The sequence below is a fragment of the Natator depressus genome, chromosome 1 (genome assembly GCF_965152275.1).
Source record: "Natator depressus isolate rNatDep1 chromosome 1, rNatDep2.hap1, whole genome shotgun sequence".
NCBI classification, from domain to species: Eukaryota; Metazoa; Chordata; order Testudines; family Cheloniidae; genus Natator; species Natator depressus.
The window spans coordinates 60,500,348-60,518,528 of record NC_134234.1 but is presented as its reverse complement, the minus strand read 5'-3'; the positions used below and the strand labels follow the sequence as shown (position 1 = coordinate 60,518,528).

Below are 18,181 nucleotides of genomic sequence, written 5' to 3'. Positions count from 1 at the left end.
ATTTTTACAACCATTAACATGCCACACATATAAAACATTAACTCATTTTTCTGCCAAGACTAAAATTAGATTAATTGTGGGTTTCTGTATTATCTGATGGGGTCTCAGTTTCAGTTCCTGTACTTCTCCGGAACTCAAGCAAGTCCCTCTTTCCCCATTATCTTGAGGTTACTGAACATTCCATTTGTACACATCTCTGATCTTGGCTCCACTCAGTTTACACCTTTACATTTAAATCTAGATTTTGTCTCTTCATTGTGACTCTGGGACCTCTTGATGCAAACTGGCAGAGGGCACAGAGGAGGTGCATTGAGGTTTATATATGGTGCATAGGGATCCCTTGGGTCCGATGTTACATAATAATGTGCCGAAGTGTAGCATGAGAGGTCTCTACCAACAGCCATAAAACACTGGTCATCCTAACCATTGTGAGATGTCTGTGCAGTTAACATTTAAAGAGTCATGTATCTATGCGGAAAATTATGCCCGGAAGTCGAAGCATGAAGGGGCATCTGAATGTTTAGTATATCTGGCACGTAAATACCTTGCAACTACAACAGTGCCATGCGAATGCCTGTGCTCACTTTCAGGTGACATTGTAAATAAGAAGTGGGCAGCATTCTCTCACGTAAATGTAAATGAACTTGTTTGTCTTAGTGATTTGCTGAACAAGAAGTAGGACTGAGTGGATTTGTAGATTCTGAAGTTTTACATTGTTTTGTTTTTGAGTGCAGTTATGTAAAAAAAATACTACGTTTGTAAATTGCACTTTCACAATAAAAAGACTGCACTACAGTACTTGTATGAGGTGAATTGAAAAATATTTCTTTTGTCTTTACAGTGCAAATATTTGCAATCAAAAATATAAGTGAGCACTGTACACTTTGTATTCAGTGTTGTAGTCAAAAACATTCAAAAATGCAGAAAAACGACCCAAAAATATAAATTTAAAGTGGTATTCTCTTATTTTTAATAGTGTGATTAAGACTCCGATTAACCATGACTTTTTTTAAATCTAGTTTGTTTTCTGTTAATCACATGCATTAACTGCAATTAATTGACTGCCCTACTATAAACAAACCTAAGTGGAGCAGTGATGAAACTAGTAAGCTGTGTACTACTGCTTTGGGAGCAGCAGATCTCTGAATTCTGTGAGTGTCCAGTGGAACATGGGGTGGACACTCCAGAGAGATGCTTGGAGGGCTCAGGGGATGGAGTGCACCTATTCCTTACCTGCAGAGGGACAGCAAAACCTGCACAGGCCGAGAGGGGAGCGCTTGTGTTGCCCATGGCTGGTGGAGTCAAAGAGCTAACCCCTGGCAGGCACAGATAAAGTTTCCTCCCGTAAAGGCCGGTGGTAGCGAGATGCCTCAACCCTGACCACTCCCAGGAACATCACAATCATACTTTGTAACACAGATACCCAAAATTCAGTATGCCTCCAGATTGTGTCCTGTTACTGTTCTCTAGTAGGTAGTGCAGCCACAACTCAGGAAAACACTTAAGTATATTCTTAAGATCATCCCTGTTCAGGAAAGTTCCTAAGCATGTACTAGGACATGACTAAGTACTTAAACTCCATTGAAGTGCTTTCCTGGATAGGTATGCTTTCCTGAATCTACAGCCATGGGAACACCAAAACATAACTACACGTTTATTTTCTGAGGTTCATAATGTTTACATTACTTACCATTTATTTAGTTCCCAACTTATCTTTATTTCCATATTATCCCCTTCATTAGTGTATGTTGCACATATCTATTAGAAAATCACTGTAAATGTAGGAATAGTATAAGCCCTTAGTACAAAGAGCTAAGATTTCCAGACACTAATCCTTGCATCCTATTTCTCCCCCTCCCATTTCTGGCACAATTCTAGCAAATGGGTTCATCAATAATAAGTACTGTAAAGAACCATCCTAGAGTGGGTGGGGAATGAACCAATTTTTTCCAGATCCTTTTATGATTCAATGCGGAAAGTACAGGGCTTTTCAAAAAAAGCCATTTAAACTATGCTCTTGAATTATGCTCCCTGCCACTGCGCAGCAAATGCTCAATAGAGCTTTCCCACACCAAGAATCAGCTATTTAATGAATACACACATTATATATGTCAGTTTATCAAGATAAGGTACTAAAAAAAAAATCACAGTAAGCAGAAGAGCCCTTCAAATAACGTTTCATCGAAGACATTAAATTTAAGTCGAAACCTAAATTTGGTAACTATGACAGCATAACATTTATTTTGACAAAATATCTAATTTTCAACTGTTAAATGCAAAAGCTGACCAAAGCAGATACCACAGTTAACAAGGAACATTCGCTTACATTTTCTTATACCCAATTCCAACAATACAGAAGAATAATTTACCTAAACTCTGTCTCTGGAAAGAATGCTCTGGATACTACTTTTTATTAGCTGATAATCACTTTGAATGAACATGGTAATCTTGTTTAGAATTTCAGGATCTACACAGATTGTGTTCTCATTTAAAACCTACACTGCCTTGTGGTCTGAAGTGCATCAAGTTGCATTTTTTTAACCTTTCAAATAATGTTCTGGGTTCTAAAATAAGAGATGACCAGATCAGCAGCACATCTGTTTAACCATATGTTTTAACTCCAGTTGTTCAAATATTCTTCACATTAGTTCCATACATAGGTACGAGGTTTCTTCCCTGCCCTGGGCTGGGAGGGAAAGTGATCAGTTGCTGACAAAGTTAAAGTTACACAAGGAATTCACACTAAAACATAACCTACCTTAAGCATTTGTATAGTCTGGTGGGGCATGTCCTCTGGATTCTAAATATCCATTAACTTCCCCCCCCCAAGAAAGCTATCATTTTTGAGATGCCATAATAAGAGCTTGTCTTATTGCTTTGCAACAAGCACCTTACTCACACTATTCCCAGAACTGTCCACGTGGTCTTGACATCCATTTGCTTGGTGCACAGACAAACAAGAGATAACAATGTTGGCTTCTACTACAATAGAAAGAAGGGGAGCAATAGAAGGAAAGTAGAATATGAAACAGACAATTTAGCATAGAAGTATATTTTCCCCCAGATTCTAAAATGAGGGGTAAATAACCATGAAAAGTTAAAGGGTCACTGCCTCTACCTTCAAGTCCAAAGTTTAAAAGCCATAGTTTAAATGTTCTCTTTTCTTTTTGGTTAATTATTTTAAAAAAATCCATTCTCTAGGTAGCCAAAACTAAAGATTTCAGAACCATTCCACATATGCAAACATATCACACCTTTGAAGGGAACACTCGTGCAGCTTCCCTTCAAAGTGTGGTTGACCACACAACCACTCCCAGTTCTTCATAGTCCATTTGCACGAAAAGCCATTATGTGGCTTCACATTCGTGTGCATCACCAATTCCATACCAAATTTACTCAGCTCACAAATGCAATTTTTCCAAAACGACGGCCCTTCAACTTCACACTGGGCTCAAAGTCAGGCTGGGCTCTCTCTCACACCTCATCAGTGATAAAAGTTCTGGAGGCCAAAGTATGCTCTGAGTGCCACCTGTGCCAACCTACTTTCCTAAGAATTATGCCCTCTATCAGTTACATGTGGGCCACCCATTGGTTGTCAGTAGAATTGCAGAGATGTAATAGATGGTATTATTTGGCCTTCAGCATATTACTTGCGATAAAGCACAAAAAGGAAAGAGCCCAACTTGACTTTCAGAAGTCAGAGTAAATTTGTATGGAAGACAAATAAGCAAAATCTATTTCACTGTAAACTGAGCAAATCTGAGGTGGCATAAGTGATAGGAACGAACATGGAACCCCAGAAGGGCTTTCCCCCCTAAGCAGTTACTTCTCTTCCTTACACATTGTAAGGAAGGGAGAGATCTCCAACAGACCCTTTCAAGAGATCTGGAGTAAGCACTGATAATGTGTTTCTCAATGCCAATGAAGAGGATCAGCTACATTTGGGGCAGCAATGTCAGCAGGATTTTGGAAAAGAGACTTCACATCACTCCCAAGACATTGTATCACAGAGTCAGGATAAAACAGACTGAAGAGGATGGACAGAAGGTATGGAGGAATAGATCAGGACTTGATGGTGTACTGGGACGCTTGAGGGACAGGGTTATGACTTGCGGGGGGGGGAGGGGGAGGTGCCAACAGTGAGGATTTTCTTGATGGGTTGAGAGAGGGAAGTCTGAACTGGCCACAGAAGTCAGGGTCACAAATTGCTAGAAGCAGGCACCTATGAAGAAGGTAGAGATCACATAAAGGAGAAATAATTGGGATAAGGTGGTTCTAAGACTTAAGGAAGTTGAGCCAGAAATCAGGCACACAGAGGTGAGTCAAGTCCCAAGACATTCTGCTAGGGCTTGGGCAATAAGACACTAGCATCATAGGATAGAATTTCTTGTTACAGTCCTGGCATTTTGGAGTCAGGATAAAGTAGACAGAGTGAACACCTGCTCTGAACATGTGTGGAAATCTGAAATACAATATAAACATAAGGAAACAGATTGTTTTAATACCTTTATTAATATTTGATAATACATAATCAAAAGACACCTTTCTATAAAACACCAGCAGTCAAGCTGCAGGTCACAGAGCACCAAAGATTACATTACACAATGCTGGTGCAGAGCAGAAGTATCAAAATACCAACAAAAAACTATTTTTAAAAGTGTTACCAAAAAAAATGTACTTTCATGAGAATGGAAATAAATTTGATATGGACAGTTTTAAGTTTCCAAGGAGTTGTAACAAAGTCAACTAATTTTTTTAAAGCTTAAAAATATTTTTTAAAACTTGACATTATGTCTTTAGAGACTTTATCATTAAAACAATTCTCACTAGGTGTGCAGAGTAATTTAGATTATCCTTCACCAAAGAAGGTTATTTAATACCTCAATTCAGAGGAGGATGCCTATTCAGGAAGGGTACTTAAGTATGTGCTTATCTTTAAATCAATGGGACTTAGTCAGATACTTAGGTCCTCATCCAGGACAGCACTTATACCAGCAGTGTTTTAAGATCACATATTTTGCCTTTTTTTTCTTGGATTTAAAGATGTTTAGTCCTGAAGCTCTACAATTGGATTTTAAGTCTCTGCAGGCAAAAAAAAAAAAAAAGTCAAAATAAATGTTGCATCCAATGAAGTGAGCTGTAGCTCACGAAATCTTAAGCTCAGATAAATTTGTTAGTCTCTAAGATGCCACAAGTCCTCCTTTTCTTTTTGCAAATACAGACTAACATGGCTGCTACTCTGAAAGTTATTCAATATGCATAAGTGAGATACTGACTTCAAAGACAGACAGCTTTCTTTAAAAAGTTAAATACATCTTCACTTTTGATTTACCACACTGAACTTTGTATGGCATCACCACACAATTGTGTTTGTGGATTAAAGAAATCAGTGTAGATCAGTTCATTTTAAATCAGTTACTGCAGTCCAACAAACATTTTATCAATTTTCTAAAAAACATAAAATTATAAATTGTGTATTTTACAGACTATATGACTACAGCAGAAATCAGGATGTAAGCAATAAGCAGTTTGATAGCTATTCTTGACAAAGGAAAAGCCACATGAATGATTTTTTAATTTGAAAGGGCCTAATTTAAGTAAATCCAATGTGAATGGCTCACTACGTAAGTATGTATTTAAGTAACACTATCTAAATAATTAGTTTTAGACAATATACTTCAACTGAAATGTATTCCAACATGATAAGAAATCACAACTGCCGAGAAGTTGTAGCCTGGGGGCTGTGTTAAGACTGTTAGGCAATTTAGGTATGCTGGTTAATTTAATGAAAGAGCTAGGCATCAGTTAAAAACATTTCATGGTGAACGGATTTAAGAAACTAGGTGGAAGGAGGCACAAGCATCTGATCAGTTTATTCCAACTGCCAGAAGTAGATCACAGAGAAAAAAAAACAGGATGCTCTTCCGCTATTGGTAAAGACTAATGTTAATCTCTTACAGGAACTTCCAAAACTATTTTAAGGGGTTTTTTTGAAATCTGAAGCTCAAAAAACAAACCTTGTTCTTCAGCACCCATTTCCTAAACTGGAAAGTTTGCCTATGACATTCAGTAATATGCTTCAAGTAATGCCAGACATATTACTTATTTCTCAGCTGATCTAGCACCACACTGAACTGAATTTGGATACAGAAGTTATCTTATAAAGAACTGCTACATACTGATGTATAGAATAGGCTTTCCCCCAAAAAGCCTTAAAAGGGTGACAAGCCACGCTGAATTATATCTCCACCTCTCCTGAGCCCTCCAAAACACTTAAATGTAAGTTAACAATTTGCTTCAATTTGTAGAAGTTTCAAACATGTAATACTGTACATCTTGGTACTTTGACAGTTTGGGCTCAATTCTTTCCTAAAAACCCAGGGAAGAAGAAACTGATTAAATAAATCCATTATTTTTCATAAGTTCTCTTTACAGATATACTTTATAGTTACAGAAATTGAACCAAAAGTGCAAGAAGGGGGGTTGGTCTTATAAGAGCAGCGGTGTCTGGAGCACAAGAGAAGCAGGTTTCAGATTCCTCTGAGGTCTCCTATGCAGAGGATGTGGAGGCCCAACGTCACTTAATTTGAGATTTGAAGATCTGCTCACGGTAGACTTGCAAGCTTTATCAATGTATTTACTTGAACCAAGGGGCAGCAAGGTAAGAGGGGCCAGATCAAACAAACATTCTGCATAACACTTCAGTGAAGAAGTGCAGGAGACCAGAATGTCTCCTGAATGAACATTTATTTCCTAGGAGCTGAAATCTGTCTGGGCTTCCACCCCGAAGACAGCCAATATTCTGGATCTAAGGATCCTGCATGTTCTGGAAAACAAAACAAAACAAAAAAGCCCTCCTCTTCCAAAACCCGATTTGTGTCAGGGAATCTTACTTGTGAAAGGTCAAGATTCAAGAATAGTGCTTCATTATCTGGAATCTTAGAAGGCCCTCCTCAAGGTCTTTCCACTGAGGGCTCATGGCACTGTAAGAGCTGAAAGTTCATGCAACAATTTTTGGGGAGTGAGGAGGCAGAGAAGAGCCACTGGAGCCACCTGGGTAGTATTGAGTGCAACATAATTCTAGCTGAATTGTCTTGGTATGAAAGAAGGACGGGGGGAAAAGAGGCCTGGACCTTTGAGGCTGCAAAAGCCCTCTTAGAATCCCACTGCTCAATGCAGGGCTGATCTCTGTGGTTACAACCAGGGGACACCCAGAACAGCCTGTCTGCCTCAGTTATGACACAGGTGGAGACGGGGAGGTCTGACAGCAGGCAGTCTGAGGGAGAAGGAGCTGCTGCATGTCATGTGAAGTGAGGAGAGCTTACAGTTAAGCTCCTACTCAAAAAATCTCCCCACTAAAATCATTCTCTGGGCCATTGGCATAGCTGCAGGGAGGGGTCAGCAGCATCCCCTTTGACCAGTGAGAGTTCTTGCCCTCGCACCCTGCTCCATTGTAGTCACACAGACAAATCAAAGCATCAGGGGACTTGCCAAATCCAGCAATGCAAAAACTAGTAAATCAGATTTTCCTGGCTGAGAGAAAAAAAGTATCTGGGTCTGCCTACATGGTTTCCACAGTCACAGTATCTCAGCTCCTTTGTGCAGAGAGGGGAGAGGAAGAGCAGTAGGAGAGCCTACAGCACAAAGCAGTACTGTCAGTTGGGGCTGGAGACCATGACGTGCACATACAAATCCCTCATCAACAGGAAGCTTTCCAAACTACAGCGAAGTGGGAGGGGAGAGAAATGCCTTCCCTATTTCTCACAAAAATCTGTTGAGCCAAAAGCTCTACCCCTCTCAGTCTAGAAAGGTGAGCAACAAAGAAGAAAGGGCAAAGGACTAGCCAAGTCAGTCCTCCACACTTGCGATGGCGGCAATACAAGCGGCTATCCCCAAGTGGGTTCTACCTACCTGCAACACTGATGGAGGGTTCAAGAATTCAGTGTCTATCCAGGGAACAAGGGAGGAGCAAATCCTGGAAGCTGATCCTTCCCCAAAGGAAATCTCATTTTGACTCTGCAACTTGGGAGCTTCTGCCTGAAACTGACTCACTGATATTTCTTGGATTCTGTCTTCTTCCTTTCTTCAATCATCTTTCTTGTTGGTTTCTTCCCTTTGCTTTGGGGGTCAGCTGGAAAAAGAATGAAGCAGAAGGCTAAAGGCATGACTCCATAATTCCAGGACAAAGAGGTAAGACTGACGGTGAAGGAGAAGCGTATTTGATACCTTCTGAATAACAGCTTCTTTACAGGTTTTTCAATGCTCTGATTTGTCAAAAAATGGCTAAAATCTTTCAATTTTTTAAAAATTGCCAATAGGCTAAGACCAAGCACAAGAGGTTTTTGTCCAGAAAGGTTTTTTTTCCATGATGTTACAAGTAGAGCTGGTCAGAAAATTTTCAACTTGTCCAAATTTTGTAGAAAAACTCAACTTCCACAATTCTTCCTCTTCCTTCCATTTTCTGACAAGCTCTAATTATAATCAGAGTATCTACTATTGCAACACAATGAACAGCTCCCCACAAGATTAAGCAGAAAGAAGCTGCAAGATGAAAAGGTGTTTGTACTTACCTGGAAGTTTCCTTTAAATTGTCCCCCCTTTTCTTAGCAGTACTAGTCCACAGCTCCAATAGGAAGGTCTTCCTCTCTACTTGCAGAACCAGACCCGTCAATCACTGGCAGCAAGGTAAAACTCACTTCCCCTCCTTAAAGCCCACCAGATGGGAAACTTCAACAGCTAATATGGTACTGTATACTTGTAACTACACATAATGCCGACTGTAGAACACAAGAACCTCTGCAATCCCTGTTTTACATTCCTAGACCAATTTTTCTTCCCTGAGGAGCTGGATCTGTGATGCTTTACTACTGAAGAAAGCAAGTGGTCAGGTAATTAATCTTCCTTTTCTTTAGCACAGGAAGTTCCATAGATCTTTAAGATTTTACCAGCACTGCGTCGCGGGAGTGATGAGGCATGGCAGCTGAAGTGGCTGCAAATATATGCCTATTTACTTTAGTCTGCTTTTGTTCACTGAGGTAAACAAGTACCTGAAGTAAACGAATGAGTAAGGTGGCTCTAAAGTTGTTTTACTTGTAGATGATGAAGAAAGATTGTACCTCTTTCATCAGTTCACCTTCAGACACTGAATACGATGAAGACTGTGTTTAACATGGGAGCTTTTTCCCAATAGCAAGATCTTGTAGACAGTTGAGGATGCACTGTTTTAGTTGAATTTCATGATCTCTGCCTAAATATTTGAATTTTACCACCATCACGTTGGTTCACTTCTTTCCAGAGATTAAAATGGTGGACATGAACGTGGCTGAGCATCATCTCTTTTTAATTATGGTTTGCCTCTCAAGAGCCACATGCAGCCTAGTCAAGCCTGCTTGGCCCTTTATGCATGACAAGCCCTTGTGGAGAAAAAGGTCTGTCCTGCTTTGGAGGAAAAGTAGCTGACCTAGCAAGATACTGATCAGGTCCAGGCAACGGGGTTTTCTTAGCCAATATCATCATCTTTGCTCTCCCTAACAGTCTACATCATTCTGGATAGGAGTGGAAAAAGGACAGAAGAAAAATGGTAGTATATGCAGTGCTCTTTGGGACAGAGCTTCTGATCCTATGTATTTTGATAGCTGAATCCTCAGAAAGGATAAAAATAATTCATGTATTACACGGCGAATAAAAGTCTCACTGGTCGTATCTGATGACTGCCACTACTTTGCTCCTAAAAGAGTTATGTTGCTAGAAGATGTTGCTTGCATGTCCACCTTCCAGAACTGTAGTGACACGTAATGTCTGAGTATCGCACTGCAGGCCCTGGTGCTGGCTGACAGGTATTGGGAATCCAAAGAGGCATCCAAACACAAACAAAACTTCCACAGTATTGAACCCAGCCTAAATTCTCTCCTGGTGCTAAGCAGTAGTGCACCCAAACATTAAATCAATCCACCCATCCAAGAATTTGCTAAGTAAAGCAAGGAGATGCATGCGATGGCCTGGCTCATCCCCTTGTAGTTTTCTCTCAGGCAGGAATCTACCTTCGGATCCCTGGAGTCTCTTGGAAAGGAGTGGCTAGCCTTTCAATGCACATATGTGCTTTTTATCCTTTCCAAGGGAGTTCTTAAGTTTGCATAGGTTTACCTTGAGGACTCAGGAATAGGAAGATGGGCCCTGGTTTGTATGTTCTGGCTACCATATACTCTGATGGGACTTTTGAACTCCTGCGGTCACATTAGTTGGATGCTGCTATATAGATGTATGTCTCTGGGAGGGGGACAGCTAGATTCTTCTGCATCTTTTTGGAAGCTTGTGGGATGGTGTATTTTACTTAGCCTTTCCTTTTTCCTGCTTCTTCTTTTTCAGATTTGGAGGGACAGAGGGAAAAGATCTAGGTCTGATGCACCTGAATTCCTCTTAGATGTGTCACAAACATGGTTCCTTCTACCTTTGAGGTATTTGCTTATCTAGGGAAGTCTACGTTCTTGCCCCTATTTGGGTTATTTTCATGAGGACCATTGGAAGAGACTCAAGATGCTGAACTGTGCTTGGGCCAGCAGGGTAGGTCCCATATATTTACTGGGAAAAGAATTTGCCGATTCCTTTGACGTGGACGGCTGTGTTGGGTTCTTCCTCGCTGGTGGAGAAAGAGCATCCTGGTTACACCACCACCAGGGAAACACAGGCTGACTCAGACTCTGGTAGATGGGCACGACAGATAGATTTAGAAAGTGGACTGATGGTCTATGGTACCCTTTTCTGCCTTCTGTCTGGTCCACCGGCTGTACCACGTGCTGGTCAGCTTCCTTTCACAGCCTTTTGTGGAGAGGCAAAAGGCAATGCTGTTGCTCCACATGATGAACTACTTTTATTGTTGATGGGGACTCTGGGAGTACAGCAGCTCCCTATGATGTCTTGTCTGAGCTGGCCTCATCTATTGCCTCTAATAGGATAGGGTCGACTGCCACTCAGTAATTCTTGGGTTTAGGGAGAAAGTGGCAACTGTTTTTCTGTATCTTTCATGGCTCTGCTCAGAACCTCACAAAGTAGGCCTACACAAGTCTGTGTATGACCACTATGGAAGCCCTGTCTGGAAAACAGACAACAATCCCAGAGACGCATTTGGTAAATAGAGAAGAGCATAAGCAGAAAAGCTTCCTTTTTCCTTTCTTCTTTGTCTATTTGTTTGCCATGATGAGAGCAGCATTCGTCAGAGTGCACACTGCTGCAGTACCTCAAAGGAATGCAGAATCAAAAGTCTAATTCCAGATACCCAGCTGCTAAACCAGATGTATTTTAACCCTCTAGATCCACTGAATTCTTTTGCTTTGTTTAAAAATGTAACTGATCATCTGCAGCAGTGAAATATGAGACACCTATCTGCAGCTACAGATGCAGAAGTAAAAGGGCAGGTTCTATAGGAGAAGTGATTTTTATCCTGCTTCCAGTTATTGACAGGTCTGGTTCTACTTCCAGGACTGCAAGTAGGCTGAAAATCCACTACAGGATTTGTTGATCTGCCTATGCTAAAAAAAGCTGTTTTGAAAACCATGTACACAATATAATACCAACAGAGTAAGTCCTGGCAAAATAATGTCTTCTTTTGGCACCAATATGAAACATACATGAATTGTTAAAATATCAACAATGGACATGTCAGAATGATTGCTTAGCACTGAGTTCTGTTAGCTACTGACACTAATTATGGAAAAATTGAATTTAAAAAAAAAAAGTGGAAAAATGGCTTTTGAACAATACAGCAGCTACATTTTAAGGGTCTGTTAGCATTTCCCTTTAGAAACCTACTTTGAGGGGTTTTATAACGCAGCTGAATAAAACATGCTTAAGGCTGAAACTTGGCATAAAATGTCTGAGAAGCAATTTTAGTTTCTTTTAAAAGCAAACTAGGTTTAATTATTTGAGACATCTACAAAAACAACATGTGATCCTGACTCTCCCTAGGGATGGTCACAAGAATCAGTAAGGTTATCTTAATTTTACATCTTCCGTAATGATCTCTGAGTTAAGGTAAACCAAATGTGAATGAAACAGAGATTAAATGGGGAGGTATTGCAAATACCAGGAGAAAAGAAAAAGGATAAAGAGATCTAGAGAGATAGAAAATATGAGCAGGAAATAAAATTAGATTAAAAAAATCAGAAAATGTACAAGCTAAGGGCTTATCTACGCTGGAATAACGGACATACAGAAAAAAAAACTAAATAAGTGCACCTTAGCTAAGCAGCAACTAAAAGGAACATGGTAACATCTGAAGGGTGTAAATATCAAGAAAGGTGAAGAATTTAAGGTGATGTAAAAGGATATAACTAAGAGCAACAGAATGAAATTTAGCCTATTGAGGAAAATGTCCTGACAAGAAAATCTTGTAGACTATGGAACAGTCGTCCACATGAAGAAGTGAATGGCCCATTTTCTTTAGACATTTAAAATTACATTGAATGAAGTACTAGAAATGTACTGTGGGAACAAGCACACATTGACAACAGGACAGACTAGATGAGACAAGAAATTTTTTTTCCCCTTTCTGATCACTGGACTATCAGCAGTGTAAGTGTCCTGGTGTTAAGAGCTTTTGATGGCATAAAACATTGGTTTCTAGCATCAATAAGTCTTGAAATAACAGTCATTACAGTGGAAGAAAAAGGAAGCAAAATGATAATCTGAATAGTTGATTTTAAGGTCAAATATCACACAGCCTACCATGAAAAGAAACAAATGCCATATACCATCAGAATGCTCAGAATTGCAGCTTTCCAGTTTGTATAAAGCTTTGGTTTCTAACCATTTTGCTCTAGCAGGGCATTTGTGTCACCAGTGTGGGAGCTCTGCTACCAATGATGTGGACCATATCAGATTAGAATATATTTATTTTATTAAATTAGCGCTGAATATAGCACATCCTGGGGCAGTGCAGTTTTCAATCCTTGGATGACCATCTCTAATTTAGAGAGTTTCACAGAGTTTCCATCATACCAATCAACTTTTGTGTCACATTTGCACAAATCTGAAGTATATTTCTCTTGCCTATTTTAGAGTCAAGAGAACACGCATAGGAGCGGTTAACGCATGGGAGTAATGAGGCTGAATCATGATTATTGATTATGACAAATCATTAATGAAAGAATTATTATGCATAAATGTAGTCATTTGATAAACCTTATAATTTTGGCTTTTAAAAAAAATACAAGTCATTGATATAGTGGTCCGAAAACCCCACTTTTAAAAGTCATTTTAAGTTACAGGTAGCATATTTTAAAATCCTTAGTAGAAGGGGCTATCAGGGTTGGCTTTTTTTTATTATTGTTTCTTTTATTTTTTCCTTCCTTTCAAAGTTTGTATGCCAAGTGTAGCCGACAGCGAACTTCAGCAGACTAGTTAATAAAGCATTTTAAACCAGACTTTAATAGTCAGATCTCATTGGCACTAACAAGTCCACTGTGTAAAAAAAAAAAAAAAAGCCCTCTTTCAATTTTCAGGAAATTGTAAAGCCTCAAGTTGTTCTGAAAAAAGTATTAGAATTGGTAAAAGAAATAATTGTTTTTGAAACAAAGACAGCGGTTTTTGGGTTTTTTTTTTTTTTTTTTTTTTTGAAGGATCTAATTTTGGGAAGAAAAACAAAACCAAGTTTACCAACATATTGGTATACACATATATCCTTAACATACTAAAATTATTGTGCAAAACTTGCAATTTCTTTATTAATAGCGGCTTTCATTTTACTTCTCAGAATTCAGTGCTCGGTTTACTTGATTCAGTTATACCTGCAATTAGCTTATGTCTTTTTTTTCTATACCATTTGATTTTCCATCTTGCTGATTTTCCACTCAATACTCTGAATCCTCACATTTCTCCTAAACTTCTCTAGTCTTTCAACCAGTTTTCTGTTTGGGTCAAGTTCCAAGTTTTTGTGCTACAGATGAGCAGTGTGAAGGGTAACCACTCCAATAAGGCTACCTGCATTTTTGAAACTGAATTCTGAAGATGACATTTTGCTAGTCTATTCTCCTTTGGTATTTACGCCTGCTCTTCTCCATGACTCTCCTCTGATGTTTGTAATTTCTGGAGAACTCAAATATAGCAAAAAGTGAAGAAAGTCTGCATCCCTTACATGTAACCATCCTACTCTCAATAAATATAGATCACTGCCATTAATACTAGTGGAGAATTACTCATTGTGCACGGAAAAGAAAGAATCCTAAATAGACTACTTTTTGTAGCATTCATTCAAAAATGTAAGTGCTACCCTATTTTGAAAAGGGACTCAACGATGGCATTGTAAGGTTCCATGTTTATTGTGTTTCATGTCATATGTTCTCAACTTTCAGGGGAAAAGATTGTTTCCTATCAGCCTCGCAATCTCAGCCTGGAATATGAGACTCAAGCTGGATTCTTTTCTTGTCTTTACCAGCAATAAAGGATGAGGCTGATTTGGGCCCTCAGTTATACCAGTTTACTAACTGGAACTTAATCTTATTGCTGAGGCACAAGCAGATCCTTGATGTTCTCATAGTTGTGTTGGTTCTGCTAACAGGAGTACAAAGTGATAAAAGCTTATTTTAGTCTAATGTGTGCAGATATGATTGAATACATATGGGGAACAATTTAAAGCCCTGACCTTGCATGTGACCAGTGTGCCCATGCACTATGTACTGCAGGATCAGGGCCCAAGATCTGGTAAGAAGGTTCAATTTTTAGTCATTTTTCAGAGTAGAGTCACACTTCAAAAGTTGTTGATTTCACCAATCTTATTACACATGTAAGATATTAACAGTATATAAAGTAAAGCTGATGATCTTCCCACAGAGCTTAGTCAAAGTTATATTCAGTTGTACTGAATATTCTTGAAGTAGTTCTGCAATAATTTAGCCATTTAACATTTTCAGAATGTTTTTTGATTTAATTAAATTTCCTTACTGGACTAAATCCCAAAATTTACCCATATTTTAATTTTTAGTATTAGAAATTAATATCCATATATAATTTCCCCCCAAATATGACTTAAAACAAGACAAAAAATATGTTGAGTTCCTCTTGTTTGAGTCTTTCCTTGAAAGGAAATTCTCACCAACTCAATTTCAGGCAGAGTTTTCTGTTTCTTTTAAATAAAACTGCTTCTTACACTCACTTCCCCTCCATCTCTTCTCCATGCAAGCATCTTTCACCTACCTGCTTTGCTCAGTCAGACCTCCCAGCATTTGCACTAGACATAATTAACTTTGGTAATGCCTCTTCACAGGCATACCAGTGTGCAATGTTAGACTCAGTCATTCTGTATCTGTTGAAATATTAGCACTTGTTTTAGGTCACTTACAAAGAACAAAGTTAAGCCATATAAAATCAAACAAAACAGATACAAACACGCACATACAGTTTTATTTCTACCTTAGGCTCATTACTTTAGTAGAACTATAAAATATAGAAAAAATAACATTTGCACCAAAAACCAAACTTACCCCTCTTAATGATGTGGGTTTCAAAGTCTGATTAACCATATTTCAGATGGTTTTATGTGTCTCACAGGACCCTCTCCTTCATTTGAGTCAAGCCTTGATTGACAAAAATGAACACAATCTAGGGCAGATAAAAAGAACTTCCCTCTTGATAAAACAATGCTTCCCTCTAGCACCCAACCAAACATGCAACAGACTACTAGTCCTTTTGATCACAAACACTATGTTATTTAATTATTGAACATTTTTCTGCACGATTACTGCATGCACAGATTCTTTTGAACTGAATTCTTGACAACTATGTTTGCCAAATACTTTCTTTGGAGCTTCATATTAATTTCCTGACCTATTTGATTTCAATTATTTTTCCTTAAGAATATAATGAAGTTACAGGCTGATATTGCCTCAAAATATGCATTTACATTAATTTAATGAAAATCTTCTACCTGAAGACTCTGAAGGTAACCCCAGCTCCCCTCATCAGGTATGAAGGGCTATTATTCAGAGAGACATTTAAAAGCTATTAAGACTAGATTAGACTTTGACTCCGTGTTTTTCTTTTAGGGTAAAATTTTAAAATTAATTACAACCTGCACTGTGAGAGAGAGCTCTGCATTAAAATTAAATGTTTTGAGACAAACTCTAGAAAATATACCTAAATTAGGAATTTCTAAATCTTAAGTGTTACATGTAAATTATAAGTCTACTTTATATTTTCTCCTCATAATTTTAATAGTAATAGCTTCCTACCTACCACTAAATAAAGTGAAAGAAACTAGAACAAAGTGCAGAAAGAAGCATAAAAATCTCAGCCTAGGATATTTGAGCTGTTCCCCTCTGTCCCATTTCTGTAGGTAGACTATTTTAATCAGTGAATGTATGTTGAATTTTCCCTTCCAAACAAATAAAAAAACAAAACAAAAAAACCCCACAATATAGGCTTAGGGCATGAAAGTGCTATCAAAACCAAAAAAAAAAAAAAAAGGGCGGGGGGGAGAATACATGTGACAACTCAGGCTCAAGCTAGTCAGCTAACTTATGGGAAATTGCATTGCAGATACTTAATGAAGCAAAACCAATCACCAGCACATGCCCAAGGTTATATTTTGAGGCTGTAAAGTTAAACTATGTTTTACATGGTGTAAGATTTAATTTAGAATTATTCTAATTTTTTAACTTGAGCTACTCTAACAAGCTGTTTGCCCAGATAAAGTTTTTAATAATTCTTAAGGATAATAAAACAGAGGATATCCCTTAAGCATTTAGCCAATTAAACTATATAATGTCACTACTTTTTTGCTAGACAAGAATTATATTAGCAATAATCATCTCATGTCAACTCCTGCAACCCAAGGGTATATATTTTCATGTACCTCTGAGCTTCCTTTAATGCTTTATATCAGATGGTCAACATCGTAGTTCCCATAGTTCCAAAAAGTGACTTACTGTAAGACCAGCTGTTAGGATCAAGAATCCCTCAATGTTTTTTTTTCAAGTGGTCAGTTCAGCAGGGAAATACTTGGGGGGGAAAAAAAAGCAATGACCTCTTATTTGTGCATTTCACATAAAATAACGCAGTACACACAATCCCCATGAGACAAGCATACAACTTGTTTATGTATGTGGTACCAAATAAAGCTATGGTCCTCCAACAAGATCTGGTTGGGCAAACTCTTATATTCTTTGGGAATTCCATTGAAATCAGTGAGACTCTGCATACCTGCAAGCATCTGCCTGCATTAATACAGCTGCAGAATCAGGGACTACTTTATTTAAAAACCCCACTACAATAGTTATGAGATGGTTGAAAACCCAAAACAAAGGGCGGATGAGAAGCATTTGGAAAGTTCCATCCCATCTGACCTTTCCTAAAATTAATTGCTACAGTAATTCTTCCAGAGACTAATGAAAGTGACAATACTACATTAAACTTCAACCAATTCAAGTACATTACAGAGATGGTATAATGTAAACCCAATATAGCTTTCAGAAGCATCAAACATTCAGCTAACTGTAATCAAGAGTTTGCTTTTCTTTTAGTAATATGCCTTAGTATCAAGAAACAACATTATGATCTTTTAACTGCCATTAGCAATTAAAATCTCTCTTAAATCTCTCCACTGTTCTGAAAGTGATGTTAACTGTGTTTAATTTGCTGCTCCTTTGTTGTTTTCCCATTATGATGTTTTAAAGAATAACACACTAATTGCTTGCCTTTCATTACCAACAGCAAGTATGTGTTTGCTCTCAAACCTTTGAACAGTCTGTTCCACAGTCTTGGAGGGTGAGGGGTGTGTTCCACATTGAATTAAAAGCAACTGCCATGAAGGATGCTTTCAGTCTCTAGGGGAAGGGGTGCCAGAAATGTCCTTGAAAAATGTTCGCCTGCTGCCTCTGAAGAAGTCATTTCTCCATTCATCCAAGCCACATGTTAAGAGAGTTTAGCAAATTAGGAGAAAATGAGAAAAAGACGCAGTAGAAACATATACTTAAATGATTTTATGTTTTAAAATATTTTCTGCTGTGAAAGTCTCTCAAAGCCAAGAAAGTATAAAAATACAAAAAGTTCATATTGCTTACACACACTTATATGTACAAATATCTAGCAAATCAGTTATCAAGAGAGGTAAATGTTTAACCCCAGCCACCTTTACAGTGGAAAGTTTTATTAAAGTGAAGTGTTAATTTGAATGTACACATTTATTTTATCC

At 38.3% G+C, this 18,181-nt stretch overlaps 1 protein-coding gene across 4 annotated transcripts in view; it reads right to left on the bottom strand.

The window, feature by feature from the left end:
* Positions 1–18,181, bottom strand: part of TSC22D1 (TSC22 domain family member 1) — a 133,540-nt gene that overhangs the window by 82,622 nt on the left and 32,737 nt on the right. Inside the window, exons 1-3 of one of the 4 annotated variants that reach the window (XM_074961167.1) lie at positions 15,474–15,566; positions 15,187–15,295; positions 7,912–8,131 (exon numbers count right to left, since the gene is read on the bottom strand). The exons of 1 other annotated variant lie outside the window; for it this stretch is intronic. Coding sequence is in view for 1 of the 3 variants with exons in the window: in XM_074961150.1 (XP_074817251.1) it covers positions 8,128–8,131 (4 nt within the window). In the remaining 2 variants the exon portion in view is untranslated. Of the gene's footprint in view, positions 1–7,911; positions 8,132–15,186; positions 15,391–15,473; positions 15,567–18,181 lie in introns of those variants that run through there. 2 more of the 4 variants (XM_074961175.1, XM_074961150.1) reach the window with 2 other exon arrangements.